Below are 22,893 nucleotides of genomic sequence, written 5' to 3' on the forward strand. Positions count from 1 at the left end.
ATGTAATGAAATGTTCATCAGACGCTGTCAGCGTGCCTGTTTTGAGTTTGATTTAGGTCACCTGATGTCTTCATCAGTTGCTGGTCAAACTGAACCACTGAGTCTTCCACGACAGGATTTGGTTTTATGAGTTCCATAAACATGGTCCCTCAGTGTAGAACCTGACGTCCTGCTCTACAGGAAATGTCTGGATAATGCCTTGTTCTTCCGTCTTCTAAAAAGGTAAAAATGCCATCCTCTACAGGAGCCAGCAAACTAAAAGGTTTTTCTCCTTCTTTTTCCTTGGACATATCAGTGGTCTGGTCTGCAAACAGTTTTGGGGTAAGGTGCTGCCCCCACTTGTTCAGCCCCCTTTGTATGTTGATCTAAGGACTGGTGATGGAACTCTGCCATGAGAGGCAAACAAACTGAGAAAACACACCATAAAAGGAGTTGGATAATCTTCTGTTTTGAGAAACCCATTTCTCAAGAACGAGACTAAACAAATGATCCCTAAAAGTATAGCCTTGGTTTGCTCCACTTGATTTTCGGGGTTTTCGATCAGCAGAAAATCCCTCATACTCCAGGCAACCTTGAAAACCTTCTGGTATTGCAGGAGTCATTCAGTGTGGACAAGAGCTGGATGAGAACAAACGCAAATTCATATTTGGTGGAGATTAGGCCCAACACAGGCCGAGATCCTACACAGATTAGTTTGTGCATAAATTGGTGAATCAGACATACAAACAGCTGCTAGGTTCAGAAATAGTTTTACACACAACACAAGATAATATATGCACCGTAATAGTCAAGAATCAGTGGTTTAAAAAAATTGGACCGTGCTTGTGTGTGCTTTTCAAATGTTTCCAATCTACCTGCTTTGAACAAAATAAGTAACACTCACACACCGATGACCAAACGCTGCCTATTAGATTTTTTTTAAATTAACAAAATATCATCAGAACAACAGAAACTCCTTCCATCCCCGCTACGATAATGGCGCACTTCTAGGACTATGAGATCCAGCCCAACATTTGAAAACAAAAATCAAGAACTCAAAACAGCAAGACAAAGAAAGAGAAACTGCTGGGGAAAAAATGTTTTTTAATTCTAACATTTCTATCATTATTTGTTTTGTTCTATTTTACCCACATTATTCTACAGTAAATAATAATAATAATAATAACAATGACAATAATAATAATACACTTTATTTAACATGCCTTACTTGACACTCAAGGACACAATCTTTTTATAAAATTAGAAGAAAGAGATTACGTTTACACTGTCAAGCAGTCACATTAAAAAGAATATTCCTGAAAATAAGCTGGAAATCCAAAGAAAACAAACCACAGGGAAATTACAGAAAATAATATAGCAAATCATTTGTATTACTTAAATAATAAAAAAATTAATACACTGAACTTTTGATAATTCAAACAGTATTTTTAAGTCTGGCAGTTACTTTTATTTTCTGTCCATTTTCAGGGCTGGTTTGAGCCGAGTTTCAACCCAGCAACTTTTACCTGACCCTTCCCCCAAAGTCCAGCATTGCCAAGTAAATGAAGCATTCATGGGTAAAAAACTTTATGAACAGTAGAAAGCTGTTGTTATTCCACACCAGGGGCCAGGAGTCTTGTGGTGGTGGGTTAAAGTGGGTTCATTGTATTTGACAACCTCCTACTCGTGCCTCGACCTGACCAACTGAAAGAGGCCGAGGCAGGGGACGGGGAGCCTGGACAGCCAATCCCTGTTCGAGATCACCGTCATATCGGCAAATAGATGCTGGTCTCTCCTGTCTTCGGCGCTAAGGTGGTTCTTCTTCAGCTTGGCAAAATTGTTCAGGATAACCTGCCGCTCACGACCCCAGAGCAGGCCGCGGAAATTCAGCACAGCAACAAGGTGATGCTGACTAAGAGGGGATGGAAGAAAAAAATTACAAAAATAAATAGGATAGTGAGTTTAACAAACAAACACTTGGAAGTAACCTTTCTTTCTGAAATATTTTCTCCTTTTTATTTTGTGTTTCTGTGCAATTCACAGACGTTTTTTTTTTTTTTTACTCAAATTTCCATCTTGTTCCATATTGTGAGGGTCTGTTGGAAACATCTGGCAGACTACGTCTGATAAAGCCAGTTTAGTGTCTGTTTGAAAAGAACCTAGTGGCGGGAATGTGTTCTGAGTAGGGTTATTCTATGAAAATAAAGGATGATAAATTCCTGTTTTTATAATTATCTAAGAAAATAAAGTCCACTGTTGAGAACATTTTCTTTCCGTCTGGATTGGACCCAAAACAAAGCTAATAAGAATCTTTAGGATCACACTGAGATGGAACCACTCGTCTCCACACGGATCATAAGATCGTTGACACAAGTGAAGAAACTGAAACTGAAAAGTTTTTTTCTTCGAGTGCGAATGTTGTTTTTCCCATAGAAAATATTTATTATTAATAATAATTATTTATCTTTTGTGGAGAAATCGGTTCTCTGCAATTAATCCATCATGGACGAAGCATGAGGTGTCGTCCATCAGCGCCGGGGCAACAGTTAGGAGTTCAGTGTCTTGCTCAACAACACTTCGACACATTAGGAGGAGCCGGGAATCAAATCTGGTATGTTCGATTGTTTGTGTGAAGTAACATTATTCAATGATGGAATCAACTTCAAAAAAATAATAATAAATTATCCTGGAACAAAAGAGGGTGAAATAAATACGAGAAGGAATATCCAGGTAGGCGCGGGAAAACAAGAAGGTTTTGGTTTCTTCAATGCAAACAAATAACTTCAAAATACAAAGTATAGTACTGGCTATTTTAGCTTTGTGGGTTGCTACTTTTGCAGTCTAAGTTGGATCACTCAGACTACAGACGGAGACCAGATGTCTGTGACATACTGTATGTGGTGATAAACTGCAGCAGGACCGCAACAAGCAGCTGTCATTAAATCAAAAACAATCCCAAGTTGCATGTCAACAGGAGTTGAAGATTTCACGGCAGGTTACATTTCCCTGCTGTCTCTTGATGACAGCATCGAGACCACCACCTTCTGCGTTGCTGTTTATATAACTGTTTTGGTTTTTTAAATCTTACTATATTTCAGTCAGTTTGAATTTACTATCTTATGATATACAAAACTTTTTGTGAGATAAATAATCTAAGCTGGTCTGAGTCAGACACAACATAAGCCTGGGAGAAAAAAATGGGGGCTCCCAGGGGACAAGAAGACCATCCTGACAATGGAAAAGCAGCGTTCACTGGCTGACCGCCTACAAAGTCCCAGTAAAGGGAAAATTATAAGCACAGCAAGTTGCAGGTCCATACGTGTTTCCTTATTACTGACCCTAATTTATTTTTCTCCCCACCACTCTTTCCCCCTCCATCCTCCTCCGAGGAGTAACTGGTATGATGCCTCCGTTTCCCAGAAAAAAAAAACAAATACAAAACGGGGTTTTTCCCTTCTAATTTCCAAACTTTCGGTTTGAGCTCAAGTGTTAGAAAATTCCAGACCAAGAGAAAGGGTCTCCTACCCTGATCCTCATAGGAGGTTCTCCTGAGTCACCAGGAATACAAGTGATGGTCAGATAGGACAAACCAGGACTCCTCTTTCATAGATCATTTCTTCAGTCTCTAACTTGAGAAATATGTTTCAAAAGAGTTTGGTCTCGCTGCCCACAATGAAAAGTGAGGATTTTTCCTTCAGAGCAGGAAGTTGGTGGGATGACTTTGTTATTTCTCCACCCCTGAAGACTTTTCAGTGTCTGTGGATCAGACTCTGGTGGAAGGAACATTGTCTGAGTGGGATTTCATAACAATACAAGCTACCTGAAAACATCTGGACGATCTGAAGATGAAGGTCTAATGATTATTTGTCTGATTCTGGATTCTGGTTTAGCCCACAGGAAAATAAGTGGGTACCCTCCCCCCCCCACCCCCCCTATATATATGTATATATAAATGAATTAATTAGATTACATGATGGCACTAAAATGAGCTGGTTGTGACAGTGTCCAGGAAGAGAATTAAAAAAAAAGTATTTCTAAGGAAGCAGTACTCATGGCATGCAGGAAATCCATCCCTCTTTCAGCTTGATAGCCTCAGCTGGCAAAAGAAACCCATAAATAACAAAAATAAATAAAGGAGAAAAACCCTGATACCTGCTCTGGGTTGGATAGTTTCTTTGTTAAATCATGGGGAAGGTAGTCTTTCTATCAGCTAAATCTTCCAGTTAACAGATCCAACAGATGCCACGGTGGGTTTAACAAACTTCTAGTTTTCAGGCTTTGGCTTGATTTTTCAGACAAGTACTTTGAAATATTTAGTCAGTTTTTTTTAGATACTATCAATGAAAAATACAGTTAAATAATTGTTTATGCAGATTGCAAATTCTCAAGGTCAATACAAGGTCGTTTACTCTGTTCATTTTCTGTTTTTATTTTTTTGTTGATAACTTAGATTTTTTTGTGTTATTCCCAATAATTTCAAGAGATATTTTTAGTTTTTTTTTTTTTTTAATTTATATTTCTTTTTTTTATTTTTTCCAAAATTTTATGCAAATCATATTTATTTTTCTCATTTTCAAGTAATTTCTGTCAGATACCTTTTCAGGTACCTCATTCATGCAAATTGGAAATGGTTTAGAGGCCAAAAATACTATTTTTTCAGTCCGATATATTTTGTTAAACCCCATTGGGAAACCGGTTAGTTTGTTTGAGGCGATTGGCTCCGAACCTGAAGTCGGGGTAATTTTCCACCAAAGGCTGTAAATGGTTCTTGATGTCCGTCTTTTTCTGTCCGATGATGTCGCTAAGGTGATCGCCAACAAAGTGGAGCCACCCCAGGGGTGAATTCTGCAGAAGAAGAGTTTCCAAAACAGAAGAAAACCTCAGTTTGTCGACGCTCCGTTTGTAAACTTTAAAATTCACTGTGAAAATTTCACTTTCCAGCAGTCCAAAGTGGGATCAATGCAGTAACAAGGAACTAAATGTAGTTTTGGTTTCCATGAAAGCCAAACACAATCGTTTATCTGGGAACATGAAGGTCTGGCACCCCAACAGACCCCACAGTTGGGGTTGGTTCCTAAATGGGTCCTGTTACGAGATTCTTGGAGCCTTAATTCAATTACCTAATCTAATATATTCCTACTTTTGGCTGACTTTTCTCGCTGCTGTTGTCTTCACTGTCCGCACCAAACCCTTCTGCTGATTCCAAAGACGGTTCTGGCTGTTTGTCACAACCCTAGGCTCTGCACTGAAGTCATGTTTAGAGAATATTCGTCGGAACCTGTACAAGAACCGACACTGTTCTATTGGGCGAAGGAACGACCCAGGCTGGGATTGTTTTCTGTGTTTCCCAGGAAGGAGAAACATTAAGGTTACCATTTCTTCGAACAGACTCCTCAGCTTGTGCCACTGCCGGCGGATCTTGCTGGCCGCCTCCTCGTGCTTCCGGTTCTTGCAGGAGTATTGAGATTTCATCACCTGGCCAATGTACCTTTGCACCACATGGTGGTGCAGGCAGCTCACTAAGTCCTGTGGCCAAGAAACACAAACATCCAGGGTTTTGATGTGGCAAAACAAACCAACAAGCGTGAGTTTTCTGTCATCCATCACACTATCTGAGCGTCCCATTGACTTCCAGCTATTCATCTTTGTCTCATTAATAGCATGTTCTGCAACCACAGCATCCGGGCCAGAACAATAGGAGGCCCTGAATTCATTTACTGGAATCTTTCAAGAGGGTCACAAAAGGACCACACTTCTTGGTGTCAAGGTTCTTTCATACTGTGAAAACACCACAATTAAAACTTTTAAACCTATCTGCTGTTCTGCCAAAAAGCATGAAAGGAAAGTGTATGAAATTACCGCCTGCTGCAACCACTGCACTTTTATTCCTTACATCAGATAAGCACTAATGTTTTCCTGGAAGCCGGATACTTTTTTAGTGCGCCCCCGCCACTCACAAACACACAAATGGATGCGTGCATATTTGCACAGACACACGCACACAAACCTGGACGTGGAGTGGACTCATGAAGGCGCAATGCTGGGCGAGCAGCTGCGTTTGAGCGTAGAGCTGCTCAAAGTCCTTCTCGGTTCTCAGCCACCTTCTGGTCATCATTGTTTTCAGCAACGGCTAGAGGATTTGTTCATAGCGGACGGAAAATAAAATGAAATATCCATGAAGTACTTCTGTACTGTGAGATTCAGTATAAACGTGGTGGTTAATGTGTTCAAAGGCCTTTATTTGTGCCATTGTAGAGCTATAAAGAGCATACGACAGGGTGCCACGGAGGAACTATAGTACTGGATGAGGACGCCTAGAGTGGCAGAGAAATATGTTAGAGATAAGCAGGATATTTATGCAAGCTGTGGGATATTTATGAGATGTTCCGTAGGTGTGACTGAGGGATTCAAGATGGAGGTGAGTCTACAACAGGGCTCAGCTCTTCTTGTTTGCAGTGGTGATGGACAGGCTGACAGATGAGGTTAGACAAGAATCTACATGATGTCTGATGACGGCAAAATAAGAATTTCATTGCATCGGCAAGCAGGTTTCCAGACGGTGCACATAAAAACAAACACTTGCTGAATCTATCGATAAAGAAGGTGGAGGATTTCAAGCTGCGACTGGCAACTGTCCCATGCAATGTAGAGTACGGAAGAGAAGTGAAAAAACACATTCAGGCAGGTTAAAGCAGATGCATCAAGTGTGAGAGTATAAGCGATACTGTCAAATTTAGAGATAGCGACATGGAGGAAGAGACAAGAAGCAGAGCTGGAGGTAGCAGAGATGAAGATTTTGAGGGTAACTTTGGGAGTGACAAGGATGGATAAGACCAAGAATTAGGAGTCCATCAAAGGAATAGCACATGGTAGACATTTAGGAGATAAGGTCAGAGAGGCTAGACTTAGATGGTTTCCACATGTTCAGAGGAGGGATAGGCGGAGATAGACGAAGGCAACTGATTGGCTGTGGCGACATCCTGAAGGGAGCAGCTGAAAGGAAAAGAAAAAGAGGTGACTTCACGACGATGTTTTGATTTTTTTTCCCCAATGCCACTATCCTTTCATTCTGAACCAAAAAATAACACAGGAGGTTAGCAGAAAATCTGGTTGCCTGCAAGCTCCCAAGAGCTCCAAATTCAATTAAAAAAAAAAAAAAAAAAAACCTGAATAAGAAGATTATTTTTAACTGTTATTACCATTATTCATGTTGTTATCCCAAGATATTGAAAGGAAGATGCAAATCAGGTTAGCCAAAAATCAGACAACCCTGAGAATGTTTAAAGACCAAAGAGCTGACAAAGAGAAGCATCCTTTTTTTTTTCTCAATTCAAAAGTTAGAAACCATAGCATCAAGCACAAGGGACTTAGGCTAGTCCAGAGCCACACCTTGACTTGCTCCTTGAACTGGTTCTCCAGGCTTTGTCGTAGCCTGAGAATAAGCGAGTTCACCTCCCTCCGCAGCCCCTCCACCTGGTCCGGGCAGGAGCTGTGGTAGTCCTCCATGTGATCCCTTCGGTCAAGGGGAAAAAAAACATCTCACCTTTTATGGTTCATAAAATATTCTTCAATTAAAAAAAGGATTTGGGGATGTAGCTGGAGAAGATAGAATACTTGTTATTGTTTTGCTTAGGTGTGTGTTCAGACTGTCAATGTATTTTGGTTGATTCCATGCCTGTAAACTGAATACTGATCCTGGGTGTCAAAAATAACAAACCCCAAGGATCCCTTAACTATATTTTCAATCTTATTTGTAGACAAATGGACACTGACAGTAACATTATCTCAAAATACCTGAGGGGAAAGTGGCATCTCCGCTGGTGTTTGTATTAATAGTAGTATTAAAAAGTTGCATTAAATAGAACGCCAACTGAAATGCCAGAGAGCCGGTTGATAAATTGTATTTAACAACAGTCTATAAAGGTCATTAGTCAATGACAGCTATGTTTTATTTGAGCTGACAGGAGCAGCTGCAGTGGCCCTCCCACTCGCATACTTTGCTTTCCTCTCAGGGTTCCATTTACAAAAAATCACATGACTTATTTCTAAAGCCCTTACAGTGAGGAGGATTTATGCAGCCTCAAGGGGACAGAAGCCAGTGTCTCCCTGAGCTGGTCCACATTCTGGATAAAGAGGGTTTCATTTGGCATAAAACTTGCGCAGTACCAGGAAGACAGGAGAGCGACTGCCTGCCTATGCCTAATAGCCATATGGATATGTGCGTTTGATTTGATGCACCGGGACGATTTTCCACAACTGCTCGACAGGCAGCAAGAAACCGGGACAGGACAAACATTAAATCGCACCAACAAAATGTCATACATTCTTTTGACTCTTGAAATAGTTGAAATACCACATTGCCAAGTGTTTTTAATTCTTGGCGTACATCTACTGTAAAACATTTATATGTTATCATTTGTTTGGATTTTGACTTTGCTATTTTAAAATGCATTAAGCGAGAGAGAGAGAGAGAGATGAAGGTTTTGGTGCTACTTTCACCCCTTCCTACAACTCACATACCAGATCAGTCAAGGGCCAAGTTAAAATCCACCATCATTGGTGCCAATAACCTCCAGGGTACCGGTGGAAACTTGCCTACTGAAGAAGGAGAAAAGCGTGTTCGGAAGCAGAAAGAGAAGAGGAAACACAAGTCTTGGACTGAGTAGAGTTTGAAAATTGGGAAGATGATAGAAAAAGCAAGAGAGTTGTTTGGAGAAGTGTTTGCACCTCTGCAAACAAGAAGATGAGGTCAGATGAGACCAGAACGAGATGAGGTCAAAAGGGAATCTCCTTGGACCATATTTGCAGATGATATTGTGATTTCTGGTGAGAGCAGGCAAGGAGGAAATGCGAGAGAGGTGGAGGTATGCTCTTGAAAGGAGAGGAATCAAGTTCTATCTGGCCACCCATTGTTCTACAGAAAAGCTGACAAGGTGCTGACAAGTTATAGGGAATCAATGACAATCTTCCTGTTTTGTGATTGTTGTGACAACTCCTTAAGATTATGGGTTATCAGACTTGAATTCCTTTTGATACTAATAACACATTTTTATGGTTCTAAATGTATTAATTTTTGGTCAAAACTTTTCGAAGTCAGGTGTTCAGGTGTTCAAACTGTCAGTGACACAAAACCAGTATCACTGCCAGTGATCCTTGCAGAAGGTTCTCTCTGGTCACAAGGAATAGGAGTGACGCTCTCCTGACTGAAGTCGTTGAGAACCAGGTGGAAGAAGTCAAGACAAAACTTTCAGGGATCATTTCTCCAGTCTTTGACTGTTTGTGTTTCTAAAGAGTGTGATCTCACTGCCCATGATGAAGTGCAGCAAGGACATTTTCTTTAGAGCAGAAAGCTGGCGGGAAAACTTTGTCTGGTCTCTACAGGTGACGACTATTCAGGGTCTGTGGATTAGACTCTGGTGGGGAGAATGTGATCTGAGTGGTGCAGTTAAACTGTAAAAATCTTCCTGACCCAAATGCCAGAGCAGATGTGCTCTTGTTACCTCAATGAGCACAAACCCAGATGGAAATCTGTCTGCGGATGGTGCTTACATGATAAATACCGGTTTCCCGGAAACCCTGAAACTTACTGCAAAGCGGCAAAGGTGTTGATGTAGGAGACATGGAACTTGGCCCAGAGAGTCACGTTCTCTTGACACTGAAGTTGACCCTTGAATTGTGTCTCAAACCTGCAGATGCCAGAAAAAACTTCCGGTGAGGAGAAAAATAAAAACCAAAAACAAACAAACATCGGACTGAAATTAGTTAGACTGACCTATGTTTATTTTGAAATGAGTAGAATAATAATATGTTTTTCATGCCATATAACTTCATATATGAGAACATATATGAGAACAGTGCTAAAATGTTTATTTAGATTAAGTTAAAGCCATATTTTAAAATGTATTTCTTTTCTATGAATAAGTTTGGAAAATTTACATTAAAGGTCATAAATGACCTTTGCCTGGTTTTGACAAGTTACACAAGATTAATCAAAAAATAAAAAGAAACTACCTTAAAATTCAAATAAAACACCAAGAAAGTAGCATGAGGTCATTTGGAAACAATGCAAGTGACTTTTTCATAAATAAAATAAATTAAAGAAAAACAATAAGGCCAGTAGTGGACAAAAAGCATTTGTTAAAAATGTGTTATTGTTTCAGGATATATAGGAAAAATGCAAAAAAGTGGAATGATTTGTCTACATGAGAAATTTGAATATGTAATTAAAAAAAAAAAGTTGTGGGGTGTTTTTCAATGTTATTTTTGACTGAAAAACTGAAACCATCGACTGTTTTTTAAACAGTTAGTTCATCACATTCAGATACTCCTTATGCTGGATACTTGGGAAGAGAGACTGAAGGATGGACGGAGATGTAGCATCAGATGAATGGACGAATGAATGGGAGGATGGAGGGAAACAGGATGTCTGTTTTTGTTGCGTTTCAGACCGACGCGAAGGGCTTCGACCTTCCATTTTTATTTGTTTTATTTGGTTTAAGTTCCATCTTTGAGTTTACTCCATCATCCATGGCTTCTTTAATTACCCTTTTGTAATTTAAAGAGAGATTAACTAAATGTCCTAGGGCCCGTTTCTGACATGTGTCCTTTGACCTGACAGAGGACATTTAAGGAGATAAAATAGTTAAGCGACTTTATGTGATAATTGGGGAACATTCAGTTTATGAATCGGGATATCTTGTTTTTTATTTTATTCATGTTCTGATAAGGAATATAGTGGAAGCCTCTACATTTATGAAGGAATGAATATATAGTTACATACATATCTGATTACAGCTGAAATTCAGAAAAATCTATCAAATAAACATGTGGAAAAGAATCTAAATAAAATACTTGGATTTTTAATAGATATACTTCACTAATCCCAAAAGGAAACTGATTCGAGAGAAATAAGTAAAACAGAAGATAATTTCCAGTATTTTGTGCGGAGCAGGAAGACTCAAATCATCTTATGCCAAACAGACTTCCAGTGATTGTCTCAGGATGTGTCTGTTTACCTCTTGGGAAATGGTTTCAACTCTTCCAGGCAGGAATAGACCACTCTCTGTTTCAGTTCGTCATCAATTAACCCAGTGTTGTTGACATTTCCTTTCACTTTCTGCGAAGGGACAGAAGAACAAGCGTGCAATGCATTTGGGTGTGGGGAATCTACGCATCTATACTGTCCCCGCCTGGTGAGATGACTGCAGTGCATCCAGAAACAACAGCTCAGATTAAAAGCATGTTCTTACTTCAGGAATTTACTTTCAAATGAAAATGAAATATGAACCTGATAAATGAGGATAAAGTATGAAAATGCTTAAAATAACTAGGTGTTTTTTTTTTTTTTTTTTTTTTTTTTTACTTGTGAAGCGTCTTTGAGTGTCATGAAAAGCGCTATAAAAATCCCATGTATTATTATTATTATTATTATTATTAGGTAATTAAATCAAAACTGTGCCATCTTGATGCCTTGCAGTGAAACTCTAAGCGAATCAAACCTGATACCTAGACTTAAAATGGATAAATGATATGAAATAATATTTCCACAAATAAAACTACACATTTATACATTTTAAATATACAAAAATACATTTTCATTTAAATGAAAAAGTGAATGGAATATTTTTCATTTTGTTCAACTTCAATGCATGAAAAAAAAAATGTTTTAATTAGGAAAATCAGCATCCTGAAACTAAGGCTAATTTAAAAAAAAACTTATTTACAAAATTTAAGGATCATTTGAAGATCAGTTCAAAATTCGAATCAATTTTTTCTCTGTCAATTGAGTGTAAGTAATTTTTTACTTTTAATTTCCAACCTGCACTAATTACCTATTTATAAATTACGCGGATGTCCGTGTTGCTGAGGAGACTACCTGTGTTTAAATGCCCTCAGAAACCAGTATTAGCATTCAAATTCAATAAAATTAGATTAGTTAAGTAAAAAAATGCAAAATTTTCCATTTTCCATTTGAACTAATAAAAAAAACCCACATAGATCCAGTGACTCGAGCGGTTATGTTTTAATTTCGGGGCTCCGTCCCCTACTTTTTCTGTCTGTTTAGTGTAAATAAGAAACACAGAACACCAACAGATCTGAGATACCTCATCCTCAATCTACCGAAAGACGCACCGTCCAAATGTCCATGTGGAAGCTGGAGATGAGGAGCTTCTCTTCCACATCCGGACTTCTCCTTGTCGCCCAGAATTCCTCGTCTTCCAGATTTATGATCCTCTGCAGTGAAGACCTCATGTCCTCCTGTGTGGGGAATAAATGACAGGAAAGTTTTCAAAAATAGAGTACAAAAAGAAAGTTCCTCCAAGAGGTGTGGCTCAGACGCAGGTCAAAATGAAGGAGTTTTCTCTCAATAAGCTTTCGTTACAGGCAGAAGTAAGAGTAACAGAAGCATTTTGAAACCCAAGAGCTGAAAAGATGATTCACTATTTGTGATTTGCTTTTTTTTCTGGGTTTTAATTTGGAAGTTCAAATTGATCTTTTCCATTATTTGGAAAAACAAAAGACCTGATAAATATAAACATAATTTTATTGTTTTTGAGGTAATTGTAATTTGCTAATCATTATTTCCCCCAGATCGTCTACCTAATTACTGAATAAAAGAAAAAAAAAGTCATAAGAAAGTCTCAAAAATAATTTTTAAAAAGGCAAAGAGCTGGAAATTTGTTGTTATTTAAACATAATAAAAAACTTAAAATATAAAACAAGTGACTAGCTGCAGTGTCTTTATGTCAGTAAAAAATCTAGTAATTAAATGCTTTTTTTAAATTCAATCTACATATTTGAATTCGGGTGCTGAAAGTAAAAAAAAAACAAAAACAGTTAATTGCCTTAATATAAGAAAAAAAGTCAAAGATATCCATATCTGCATATATTAATTTACAGATGATTTTTTGTTGAAATGTACGACAATTACAAAGAAATCTGGAAAATGATCATGAACATTTCCCAGGAAATTAACATGAAATGAGCAAAAATTCATGTTTCAGAAAATCTCTGCTTTTCAACTTGAACAATAATGAATAAAGTGCCACGACCAAGGTCGATCTTTGACCCCTGGGCTTAAGACGTGAACACGCCAGAAAAAGTTAATGGGTGAGCCTGACACTAAGCCGGGCATTTGAGAGTATCCCGCGTCACCTTGATTTGGCTGCAATACTTGTCTTTCAGGTGTGGCAGGAAGTCGCTGTCGAGCTGCAGGTCGGTGCTCTCGTCTGCTATGTCAGGCTGCAGAGCCCGACTTCCCATGATATTCTCACTGTTGGGACACAAACTGCCATCAGGACCTTTGCATCTTAATAAATCCCCGCAGACACATACATACACAAAGATTCCTATTATCAACAAAACCAGCTGGATGTTGTCAGAAAAACAGATTAAACCATTTCATTTTCTAGCTTCCAGGACGCATCGGAGACTAGTCCGACCTGTAAGGGGAAAATCTTAACAGCGACAAAAAAATGAAAAAAGTCCTCAAAAACTGATTAGATGGTAAGAAAAAAATTGGTTGGGTTTTTTTTTTTCCAAATGTGAATATTAAAAGCCCATTATGGATAGCGGGGCCCAGATTTGCTGTTTAAATGTGGAAAACAGACGAATAAAAAATAGCAATAAACTAAATAGTCCCTTTGGAAATGTGTTCTAAAAAATATCTGTAAAGAAATTTGAAAAAAAAAAAGTATATATATCAGAACAAATAAGAAACAAGGATAAAAATCACACCAAAACACAAAAATGTGTACATGTCCATACATGTTTGACTTCTTCTCTTTTCGGCTTTTCCCTTCAGGGGTCGCCACAGCGAATCAACTTTATCCATCTAACCCTATTCTCTGCATCCTTCTCTCTCCCACCAACTATCTTCATGTCTTCTCTCACTACGTCCATAAATCTTCTCTTTGGTCTTCCTCGAGACCTCTTGCCTGACAGCTCCAATTCCAGCATCCGTCTACCAATATATTCTCTATCCCTCCTCTGTACATGACCCAACCATCTCAGTCTGGCTTCTCTGACCTTTTCTCCAAAACATCTAACATGTGCTGTTCCTCTGATGGACTCATTCCTGATCCTATCCATCCTGGTCACTCCCAAAGAGAGCCTTAGCATTCTCATCCCTGCGACCTCTAGCTCTGCCTTTTCATCATTGTAACTGTTTCTAGTCCACACAGCATTGCTGGTCTCCCGACTGTCTTGTACACCTTTACTTTCATTCTGGCTGATATATGTATATATACATTTTAAATGATAATAATATTGCATTCATAATTATTCAAATCAGACATTTAAAAGTCAGATCAGTGATTGAATCTGTAAACAATGAAAAGAACTGATATATTTTATCCAATTTATAATTTCAAGTGAAAATTATTAACATTCATTCATTCATTCATTATCTACTACTAATACTGCACTCAGTTTATCCCAGGTGCCACAATTTTTACAACTTTCTGCATGGTTTTTGGACTGTGGGAGGAAAAAAGGAAAAACCTGGAGGAAACCAAACACCGACAAAGAACCTGCAAACACAGAATACAGGAAAGGCCCTTGTGGGACTCAAACTTGGGTCTTCTTTCTTTCTGTATGCCCCAATTACTAACGTCTAATATTATATTTTACAGTCCAATCAGATTTATTGTGTTTGATTTTTTTTTATTCAGAGAAGAGTCACCTGTCAATCACAGGGGCTCACGCAGAGACATCATACTATTCATCCTCATTCACAACTGTGGAAAATTTAGAGTCTCTAGTGAACCTAGTGAACCTGCTGACTGTTTTGGGACTCTAGATGGTGGACAGAGATCCTGTAGAGAATCCAGGCAGGAGAACGTGGAAAACCCACACAGAGAGAACTCAGTGAACTTCTGGATTAGCAAAAGTTGTGACCACAACACCCCTGAGAGAAGAAACGCAGAAGAAAAATATTGATAATTTTTTCATATTTTGTGGGTTGGGTCTAGATGTTGTGCTGGGGGGTTGTAGTTGAGGGGGTTCTTCATCGACACGGAGCATGATGACATTGACAGGAGGAGCTAGTTCAAGTCCCTGGTGCTCGCCTACCGCACAGTGAATGGGACAGCCAGGTATCTCCAGGTTATGGTCGAGCCACACGTCCCTACCCGTCCCCTCCTATCTACCACCTCTGGGCGACTGTCCACCCCATCATTCAGAGCCCCCCGGCTGCCGATCGAGCGGGTCTCGGCTCTCCTCGGTCTTGGCTCCTCAGTGGTGGAACCAACTCCCGAAAAAGGTCAGAACAGCGGGGTCGCTTCCCATCTTTTGCCATGAGCTGAAAACATACCTCTTCACCAAACACTACCCTACTAATCGTACAAAAAAAAAAAACAAAAAAAAAAAACGATGAAATGAATCTATATGGATCTGAGATGGCTATTTGGCTGAGTGGTCACTTCTGACTTCCGACTACAGGTACTTCGGATCTTCGGTGACTGAATTGCGCTTCTTGTGAGTCGCTTTGGATAAAAGCGTCTGCCAAATGACTGTAATGTAATGTAACTGTAATGGAGCGCGTCATTCGCTGTCACAATGCAGGATCAACGTGCCACTACGTCAGTTAAGTCGACTAACTGTCAGTTAAGTAATGAGTGTTCCTCTGACAATGTTATCAAAGGTGTTTCTGCGTTCTCTGACCTCTTGTAGTCTTTGATGATCCATTTGAGCAGGTTGTAGAGATCCCTCAGCTCTGTCACCTGCTGCTCAAGCCTACTTAGGTGCAGCCCAACAGTGATGTTATAGCTCCTCACGTAGGTGCTGAATGTACGAAAGCTGGGTGGGTACAAACCGCGCAGCTTGCGCCTCACAGTCTCCAGATCCTCCACGATGGCCTTCCCTAGGAGCCCGAGGTGGACCGCCAGCCAGGAGACATTCTGCTGGCTCCTCTCCAGGCGGACGCTCTCCACCTTGCTCTGCACGTGTTTGTCTACCGCCTCCCTCCACGCATCCATCCAGCTCCCTGCCAGCCCTCCAGGCTCCTGGGACCTCTTCTCCTCCTCCTGGACAATGCGGGCCACCAGTACCAGGATGCTCTTGTCTTTGGGGAGAGTATCGGAGCTGCGCACGATGGAGCAAATCTTGTCCCTCAGCTCACCGTATAGAAGGCTCAGGTCCTTCTCCTTCTTGGCCAGCTCCACAGGCAGATCAGTGCAGCTGTGCTGCTCAAGCTCCCTCTGAAACTCCTGCCGCATGGACAGCAGGTTGAGGTGGGCCTCATCCAGAACCTCCAGCTCAATCAGCTTGTTGATCTGCATCACTGTTGGGGGAGCGAAGATGAAAACAATAACGTTCAGTTACTCCCCGAAAAATAAAAAGATGCGATAAAAAGGACGGTAATAAGAGTCAAGGGTGGATTCACAGGACGTACACGGAGGTGGTGGTGGTTGGGGGGGGGGGGGGGGGGGGGCAGTTTCTATTGTCAAAACACAGAGAGAGATAAGAGAAGATGATAGTCCAGATAGACGGAGACAGTGGAGATGGTGTCAGGCTGGGATATAAAGGAGCTAATCCTAACGGGACGGGCATCAAAAATACAATCAAACGGGTTTCAATGCGGCGAGTTTTCATAATATGGGAAGAAAAAGCATTGATTTCATGCCACTTTATGGAATTCCACCGCGCATGTTCAAGTGTGGAGTTGAAATTCGGTCATACAGAACACCTGGATGGGCCCCACATGACCTATTTCTCACTTTATTTTTCAACATTTTTTGTAAAATGAATAGCATCGTCGTCCTCGCGGATGCAGTAAGGCTGTGGAGTCTGTCGTCACGTGACTATTTGAATGGGCTCCACATCGTGCCACGGTTGTGCACCAGACAGTGTTATTTGAACCTGTCAAACAGGCTCTTAAAGGACCCACACAGAGGCGGCAATGTTACCTGACAGCGGAGTGGTTGGGAGTTCGTTAAGTGTATAGGTCTCCTCCAACGCCTCCTCCTCCTCCTCCTCCTCTATCTCTTCCTCCTTGGTCACTTCCACCTCTCTCTCCCCCAGTGCCTTGGAGGTATGCACGGACGCCTCCCAGCTCCCCCTCTCCTTCTCCTTCTTATTGGGGATTCGCAGGCTTCGACGAATCAAGATCCCCCCTCTCTGGAATGAGTCGCTGAGAGCTGTCATGTTGGGATCTGGATGGTGAAAAAATACACAGTTTGTTTTACAGCAGTGTTTCCTGAGCCAAAGAGAAAGAGTTTCTAAAAAAAAAAAAAAAAAACAGAAAAAATGGATGAAGAAAGTTGTGACTGATGTGTGTAAGCTGTTCCATTGGCATGCACAGTCCTGCCCCACTGGCGGCCCCAGGCAAGAGTGGTTGTCAACACAGAACTAATTACTTTTTCTCAATAACTTGGAAGGAAATATTTCTTGTAAAACAAAACTAAACTAAAAAAAAAAAAAAAAAAAACTAAAATAGTAATACATAAAAAGCAAGAAAAAGAATCAAAAAAGTTTTTGGAAGGATAATGAAAAATTGGCAAATCAAATTTTTTAGGTCTGATTTCTTTAATTCCATTGCATTTAAATGTAACTGACGGTAGACTTTTCTTTATCCCACTTGTAATAAATCACTGAGTTTCCTGCTCCCTCCCCTCCCCAACCTTCACCCAACACACGTACTTGTTTTTGAACGTTTTATGCCCCCCCTTTGTTGGGGCAAGGTGACTTCCTCCTCCTTCATCGAGAAGAAGCCCCCAATGTTCCTCAGTGGAGAAACCATGATTGAACCAGTCCTCTGACCTGTAGAACAGGAACCAGGAATTAAAATAAAAAACCCAACTACGCATTTTACTTTTGTAGGTCTGTTTGTGTGTGTGTATGTGTGTGTGCATGTGTGCATGCATGAGTGTGTGTGTGTGTGTGAGAGAGAGAGAGAGAGAGAGAGAGAGAGAGACCTGTTGGTACCAGAGGAATGTGGATATTATCTCATTGTCAGGTAAGAGAGAATGTAAAAGGGGACTTCTGCTGAAGGCAGAGAGCTTTAAAGGAACCAGTTAAACTCTTAGGTTAAATATGTTTGTAAATGTGTTAATTCTTTTAAAATCACAACATTGGCATGAAATATATGATATGAATTCATGATGTTCTTAACAAAATGATTTCTGCTCAGCTGAGACAAGAGTCCCTTTTCTCGGGTTGGCCGAAAAGAGTATCCAAGGCCTCCTGAAGCAGCAGCTCGCATTCTGACCGGAGCAAGTCCATTGGAACACATTACTCTGGTGCTGGCACTAGGGTTCTAGCCTTTTGCGTGTCCCCGAGTTCTGGGAAAAGGACCAACCTTGTGGAACAGCCCGGCTCTTGACATCAGCAGACCTGCCCTGCTGATGTCTTAAAAGCAAAGCATCGACACATTTGTTTGCCGCTGCTTCTGAGATCTGAGTAGTGAATTGCGTTATTGAACGAGCGAAGGATTTTCTATTTGTTCACTCCTGGTTATTCTTGTTTGTACAGTCTTGGGAAAAGTGCTCCGTCACTATTATTATCACGGTAACCTTTTCCTGAAAACAATTTAGAGTTTGTTAATTCAAAAAAGAGAAACCAGCTTTTGCTTTCGCTCCCTCTCTCCAACTGTCACGCTCGATCACACCGATCGCAGCAGACAAGTTCTCGCAGGTTCTCTGATGAAGGGCTCTGAAGGGGCGCTTGGCGAATCTCCCAAGGCCGAACGTGATTAAACACACAAAAACACACACATACACACACAGCTTATGTGTGTGTGTGTTTTAAGATGACCAGACACGCTGAAACATGTGTTTCCACCCCCGGTGACCTTGAGAGTTCATCATACTTGGCAAGCACCAGATGATCAATACGATTTTTATTACCGCTAATTTAAGTAATCATCAATTTCTTCAATGACCCTCGAAGAAAGCTAATTTTATATCAATTAATTGAATCACAATAATTGAGATGATTAAAACACAGATGGACTGTAGGGTAGGTCTGCTCACCCCAAAAATAGAAAGAAAAAAAATCAATGAATTATTAAACTTTGAACTGTCGATAAGAGTAAAGTTTAAGGTCAAGTAGTGACATAAAAATGGCTTTAAATAGATAAATAAATAAAAAATAAAACTCAACGATAAGAATCAATCAATATTATGATGTTTGAACAGCAATTATTTTTCCAAAATTTTACACTTAAATAATTTGTAAAGTACACAGGAATGGAAAATCTAAGAAAATATGTCGCAAACCATTGCCTGAACAATCAATACTTCAGTTCATCTGTATGTTGTATGAATAATTTATAGATTAGATATTTGCTGGAAAAACTGACACAACTGCAAAATTAGTAATTTCTAAGTGAAGGAGGTAAGTGACATGAAATAGAACACTGAGCAAAAACGTAACTAAATAAAAGAAAAATAAATAAATAACAATATACAAGCTGTAAAAGCTGATTGAATAAATACTGTACAACTATAAAAAAAAAATCAAAGTGTGAAATACTACAATTAAATACTACAATTAATAAACAGGAAAAGTATAAATAAAAAAAAAATACAAATAAATATAAAAAAAAAAACAAGGCAGTTTTGCTGAAAGGTCTCAGGATCATGCTACTTACTGCATGGCTTGGGAGACCCCGTTGGGCTGCTGTCCACCTTGACCTTTGACCCCCTGCCCACAGGGGACAAGGGGCTCTTGGCCATGGCTCGTTTGATACTGCAATGGAGCGTTTCAAGCCTCCCAGGGCTCCGGGCCACCATCCTGACCTCTTCAGGGGTTTCCTGTGACCTCCCTGCCATCTGCCACACCCGACCCCTGCCTAACAGCGCCCTGCTGCAAGGGAGAGAAGCAGGAGGGAAAAGCTGAGGACGAGATTTCAGATTGAATCCCTGCCGGGTGTGTTCTCGGCTCCTAGGTTCTTGACGAAATGAGTGGTGTTGGGCTTTGTTTACAGACAACACAACAAGGTCCTGTCGGCATGGCGACGGGGGACCGGCTGGGCACCACCTCTGAGGCCCTGAACTAGGAGATTTAATCTAAAGGAAGGACACATCAAGGGAGACATTGCAAAACACCAGACTTGATTCCAGGGTCAGAGTTAAAGAAAATTAACTCGATAATAACCTTTTGATATTTACTTAGTGGGTCTTAAATATGTTATTTAACTCAACCTGAATGCAGCTTACAGCATCAATCACTCCATCAGAGTGTAAAACAGCTTAAAAAATACATGTCAGATTTATCTCAAACAGCTCGGCTGACAGAGTAGACATATTCATAGTTTACATTTTCATTTCTGTGTTATTCATTTTCACTTTCAAACCTGGCCAGTATTAATTTAACAAAATTTGAATTTTGGTCAACTGATGTCAGAACCTACATTCAACCAAATAGCAGCTGACGGAGAATTTTTCTAATTTTTTTCTTCTGAGTTAAACATCAAGCCCGTTTACCTGAACGGACAACAAGCTGTCATTTCAATGAGGCGATCTCAGGGGTTTGGAAGAGAAATGAAAGTACTGTAACAACCTGCGGTACTGTTAGCGCAGTGGTTCTTAACCTGGATTCGATCGAACCCCAGGGGTTCGGTGGGTCAGTCTCAGGGGTTCGGCGGAGGTCAAGACACACATTGGTGATGACATCACTGGCTGCAGGTGATCACGCAACATAGCTTGGCCTATCCGTGCTGCAGGGATTTTGGCGCGCTCAGTTGTTGTAACTTGTGACTGTCGTGATGGTACGTCATGAGATTTCTTTCTTAATATTTTAATCCCTTCATACTAATTATGTCGGGCAAAAAAAGAAAGCGGTCGGAAGAATACGCACAATACGGATTCACATGTATGACGGAACGTGATTGGAATCGATGTCCTATCTGCATGATTTGCAAAGACAAGATGAGCAATTCTAGTCCAGCACCGGCAAAACTAAGGGAAGGCTTCCTTCAGCTGCATGGAGATGGGAACTACAAGAACATAGCGCTTGCTGAATTCAAGGTGAAGGGAGCCAGATTCGATGAAAAGGCTACTCTGCCTGTTCTTTGTACCCATCAACGAAACGATCCTCGATCCAATAAAGAAGGGTTCGGTGAATGCGCATGTAAAACAGGTGGGGTTCAGTACCTCCAACAAGGTTAAGAACCACTGTGTTAGCGGAAGCTCTGAGTTCTGTGTTTTACGACCGGCTGTGAAGGTATTTTGGGGTTGGCCGGGAGGCGAGGTGGCAGTTTGGTGGATTGTGGCAGTTTCAAGTCCTCTGCTTCGGCCTGCTCAATGCCCCGGCCACGTTCGAACAACTGACGGAAAAGGTGCTGGTTGACATCCCCCGACGGGAGTGCCTGGTCTACTTGGACAACGTACTGGTCCATGGGAGCTCCTTCAATGCAGCCTTGGGGACCCTGCTGCGGGCTCTTCAGAGGAGCAGTGCAGGAATCCAACTCTTGCTCACCCACCCTGCTTTGGGCTGGAGCTGCGGACGCCAGGGCAAATGGTGTTTGGCAGACCCCCGGACATAACAGCGATGCCAACAGGACCAGAATACGCCAGAAGGCTCCAGGATCGAATGGGGTCTGCTCATGCCTTTGCTCATGAGGGAGAAACGAAAGTATGACATGAGAGTCAGGGGGAGGGACTTTATGGCTGGGGACCTGGTGTGGGTGTAAAGTCCAAGGAGGAAGAAGGGTCGGAGCCATGAGCTGGACGGCGAATGGGTGGGGAGAGGCTGGGGAGGCTGGTAGATAGGGTCCAGCTGCCCCCCGGGAAAGCCAGGTGGTCCTCCACGAGGATTTGCCCCATACGGAGGTGATGCTCATCCATGTCGGAACCCTGAACCTCCAAGACCTACCCAGAAAAGTAAAGCAGCCACACCCCCGGGCCCAGGGACTGTTCCCCCTTCCATTACTCTGCCTTCTCCATCCCAAAACTCACCCCTTGTTTATCAACAGGGAGTTCCGAGACCACGGGCGCAGCAGCTCTCGTTCGGTCAAAAACAGCCGAGGAGATGGAGACAGCCTCCCGCTTGTTCGAAAGACTTTCTCCGTGACCCCTCGGGGCGAGAGTTTTTGTGGTTGGGCCGGGGGCAGTGTAACCACCCTGCGGTACTGTTAGTTCTGTGTTTTCCAACTGGCTGTGAGGGGATTTTGGGGTTGAGAGGGAGCGTGGAGATGGGAGGTAAGTGTAGTTGTTTAATTGCAAAAATAAAGATAAAGTTTGTTAACCGCCAAATCGTCATCGTCGTGCACGTCCATGTGGAAATTACAGTACTTTTACTTTTGGTACTTCAAATGTTACTCTGTAAACCAAATAGAAAATGACCTTCATAAACTATGTATCTATTTCATGAAAACTGGAATGAAAATACCTCAAATCACATACTAAATTCACTTTAGAAAAAGTATTTTATTTTGAATTCTCAGAAAATCGTCCCTGAGATAAAAACAGGAAGTGCTTCTCTCGCTTGAGTCGGGTTAAGGGGGCGTGGATCACCTGAACTAACATTTAATAAAACCGTCTCATCAATAAAATGATCAACACAGAGAAAAGACAAAGCAACTGTTGTTAAAAAGAAAAATAAATGAAAAAAAAAAATCAGATCCCCCGATTTACCTGTCAGCTCAGGTAGAAAACTGCTCTTCTTATCTTCTTCGCTCTCCCTCGCTTTCACTTTCAGTCGATAGCTGGAATTATCCGTGAAAAAGGAGAAACAAACACAAAAACATTCAGAAAGCTGGAAAAGTCCGACTTCTGAAAGGTCAGCGAACACGACAAAGAGCGTGTTCCTGTGATGAAATCATGAAGAAATTGAGTTAATTATTAAATAAGGCGGAGGAGGAGCTGGGGGGAGGGAGCAACCATTTGCAAGGTTAATTTTAAAGGGGAGAGAAAAAAACAAAACAAAACAACAACTTCTAATCACGGATCAACGGTTCACCGTCATCTGGAC

General features: G+C 41.0%; 1 protein-coding gene and 2 non-coding genes across 4 annotated transcripts; 2 read left to right on the forward strand and 1 right to left on the reverse strand.

Moving 5' to 3' along the window:
- Window positions 1–1,168: 1,168 nt before the first annotated feature.
- On the reverse strand, window positions 1,169–22,893 carry LOC147237657 (exocyst complex component 3-like protein 4). 2 transcript variants are annotated; one of them, XM_086151968.1, is made up of 14 exons: window positions 22,557–22,877; window positions 19,571–19,785; window positions 17,620–17,739; window positions 16,887–17,132; window positions 15,643–16,261; window positions 13,135–13,252; window positions 12,112–12,237; window positions 10,995–11,095; window positions 9,567–9,665; window positions 7,369–7,492; window positions 5,987–6,109; window positions 5,353–5,505; window positions 4,706–4,824; window positions 1,169–1,891 (listed from the first exon to the last, which is right to left on the reverse strand). In XM_086151968.1, the coding sequence occupies exons 2-14, from the start codon at window positions 19,749–19,751 to the stop codon at window positions 1,660–1,662; spliced, it is 2,361 nt and encodes a 786-aa protein (XP_086008094.1). In that variant the 5' UTR covers window positions 19,752–19,785; window positions 22,557–22,877; the 3' UTR covers window positions 1,169–1,659. The 2 variants fall into 2 exon arrangements, with proteins under 2 accessions (XP_086008094.1, XP_086008105.1); XM_086151979.1 differs by lacking the exons at window positions 1,169–1,891; window positions 4,706–4,824; window positions 5,353–5,505; window positions 5,987–6,109 and adding an exon at window positions 6,119–6,972 and having other exon boundaries at window positions 22,557–22,893.
- Window positions 3,571–3,777, forward strand: LOC147237658 (small nucleolar RNA U3). The gene has a single exon (XR_015107141.1). It is a non-coding gene; the product is annotated as a small nucleolar RNA U3 (small nucleolar RNA).
- Window positions 9,215–9,420, forward strand: LOC147237659 (small nucleolar RNA U3). The gene has a single exon (XR_015107132.1). It is a non-coding gene; the product is annotated as a small nucleolar RNA U3 (small nucleolar RNA).

The sequence above is a fragment of the Fistularia commersonii genome, chromosome 1, assembly GCF_037954325.1.
Source record: "Fistularia commersonii isolate RoL2024-O1a breed Wild chromosome 1, RoL_Fcom_v1.0, whole genome shotgun sequence".
NCBI classification, from domain to species: domain Eukaryota; kingdom Metazoa; phylum Chordata; class Actinopteri; order Syngnathiformes; family Fistulariidae; genus Fistularia; species Fistularia commersonii.

Excerpts from the sequence above, each read along its gene's own strand:
- LOC147237657 (XM_086151968.1), bottom strand. The coding sequence starts at position 19,751 with ATGGCAGGGAGGTCACAGGAAACCCCTGAAGAGGTCAGGATGGTGGCC. Across the intron at positions 17,133-17,619 it reads CATAAAACGTTCAAAAACAA|ATCCCAACATGACAGCTCTC; the intron begins GTACGTGTGTTG and ends TTCACCATCCAG. Across the intron at positions 7,493-9,566 it reads AACACCTTTGCCGCTTTGCA|GGATCACATGGAGGACTACC; the intron begins GTAAGTTTCAGG and ends CCTTGACCGAAG.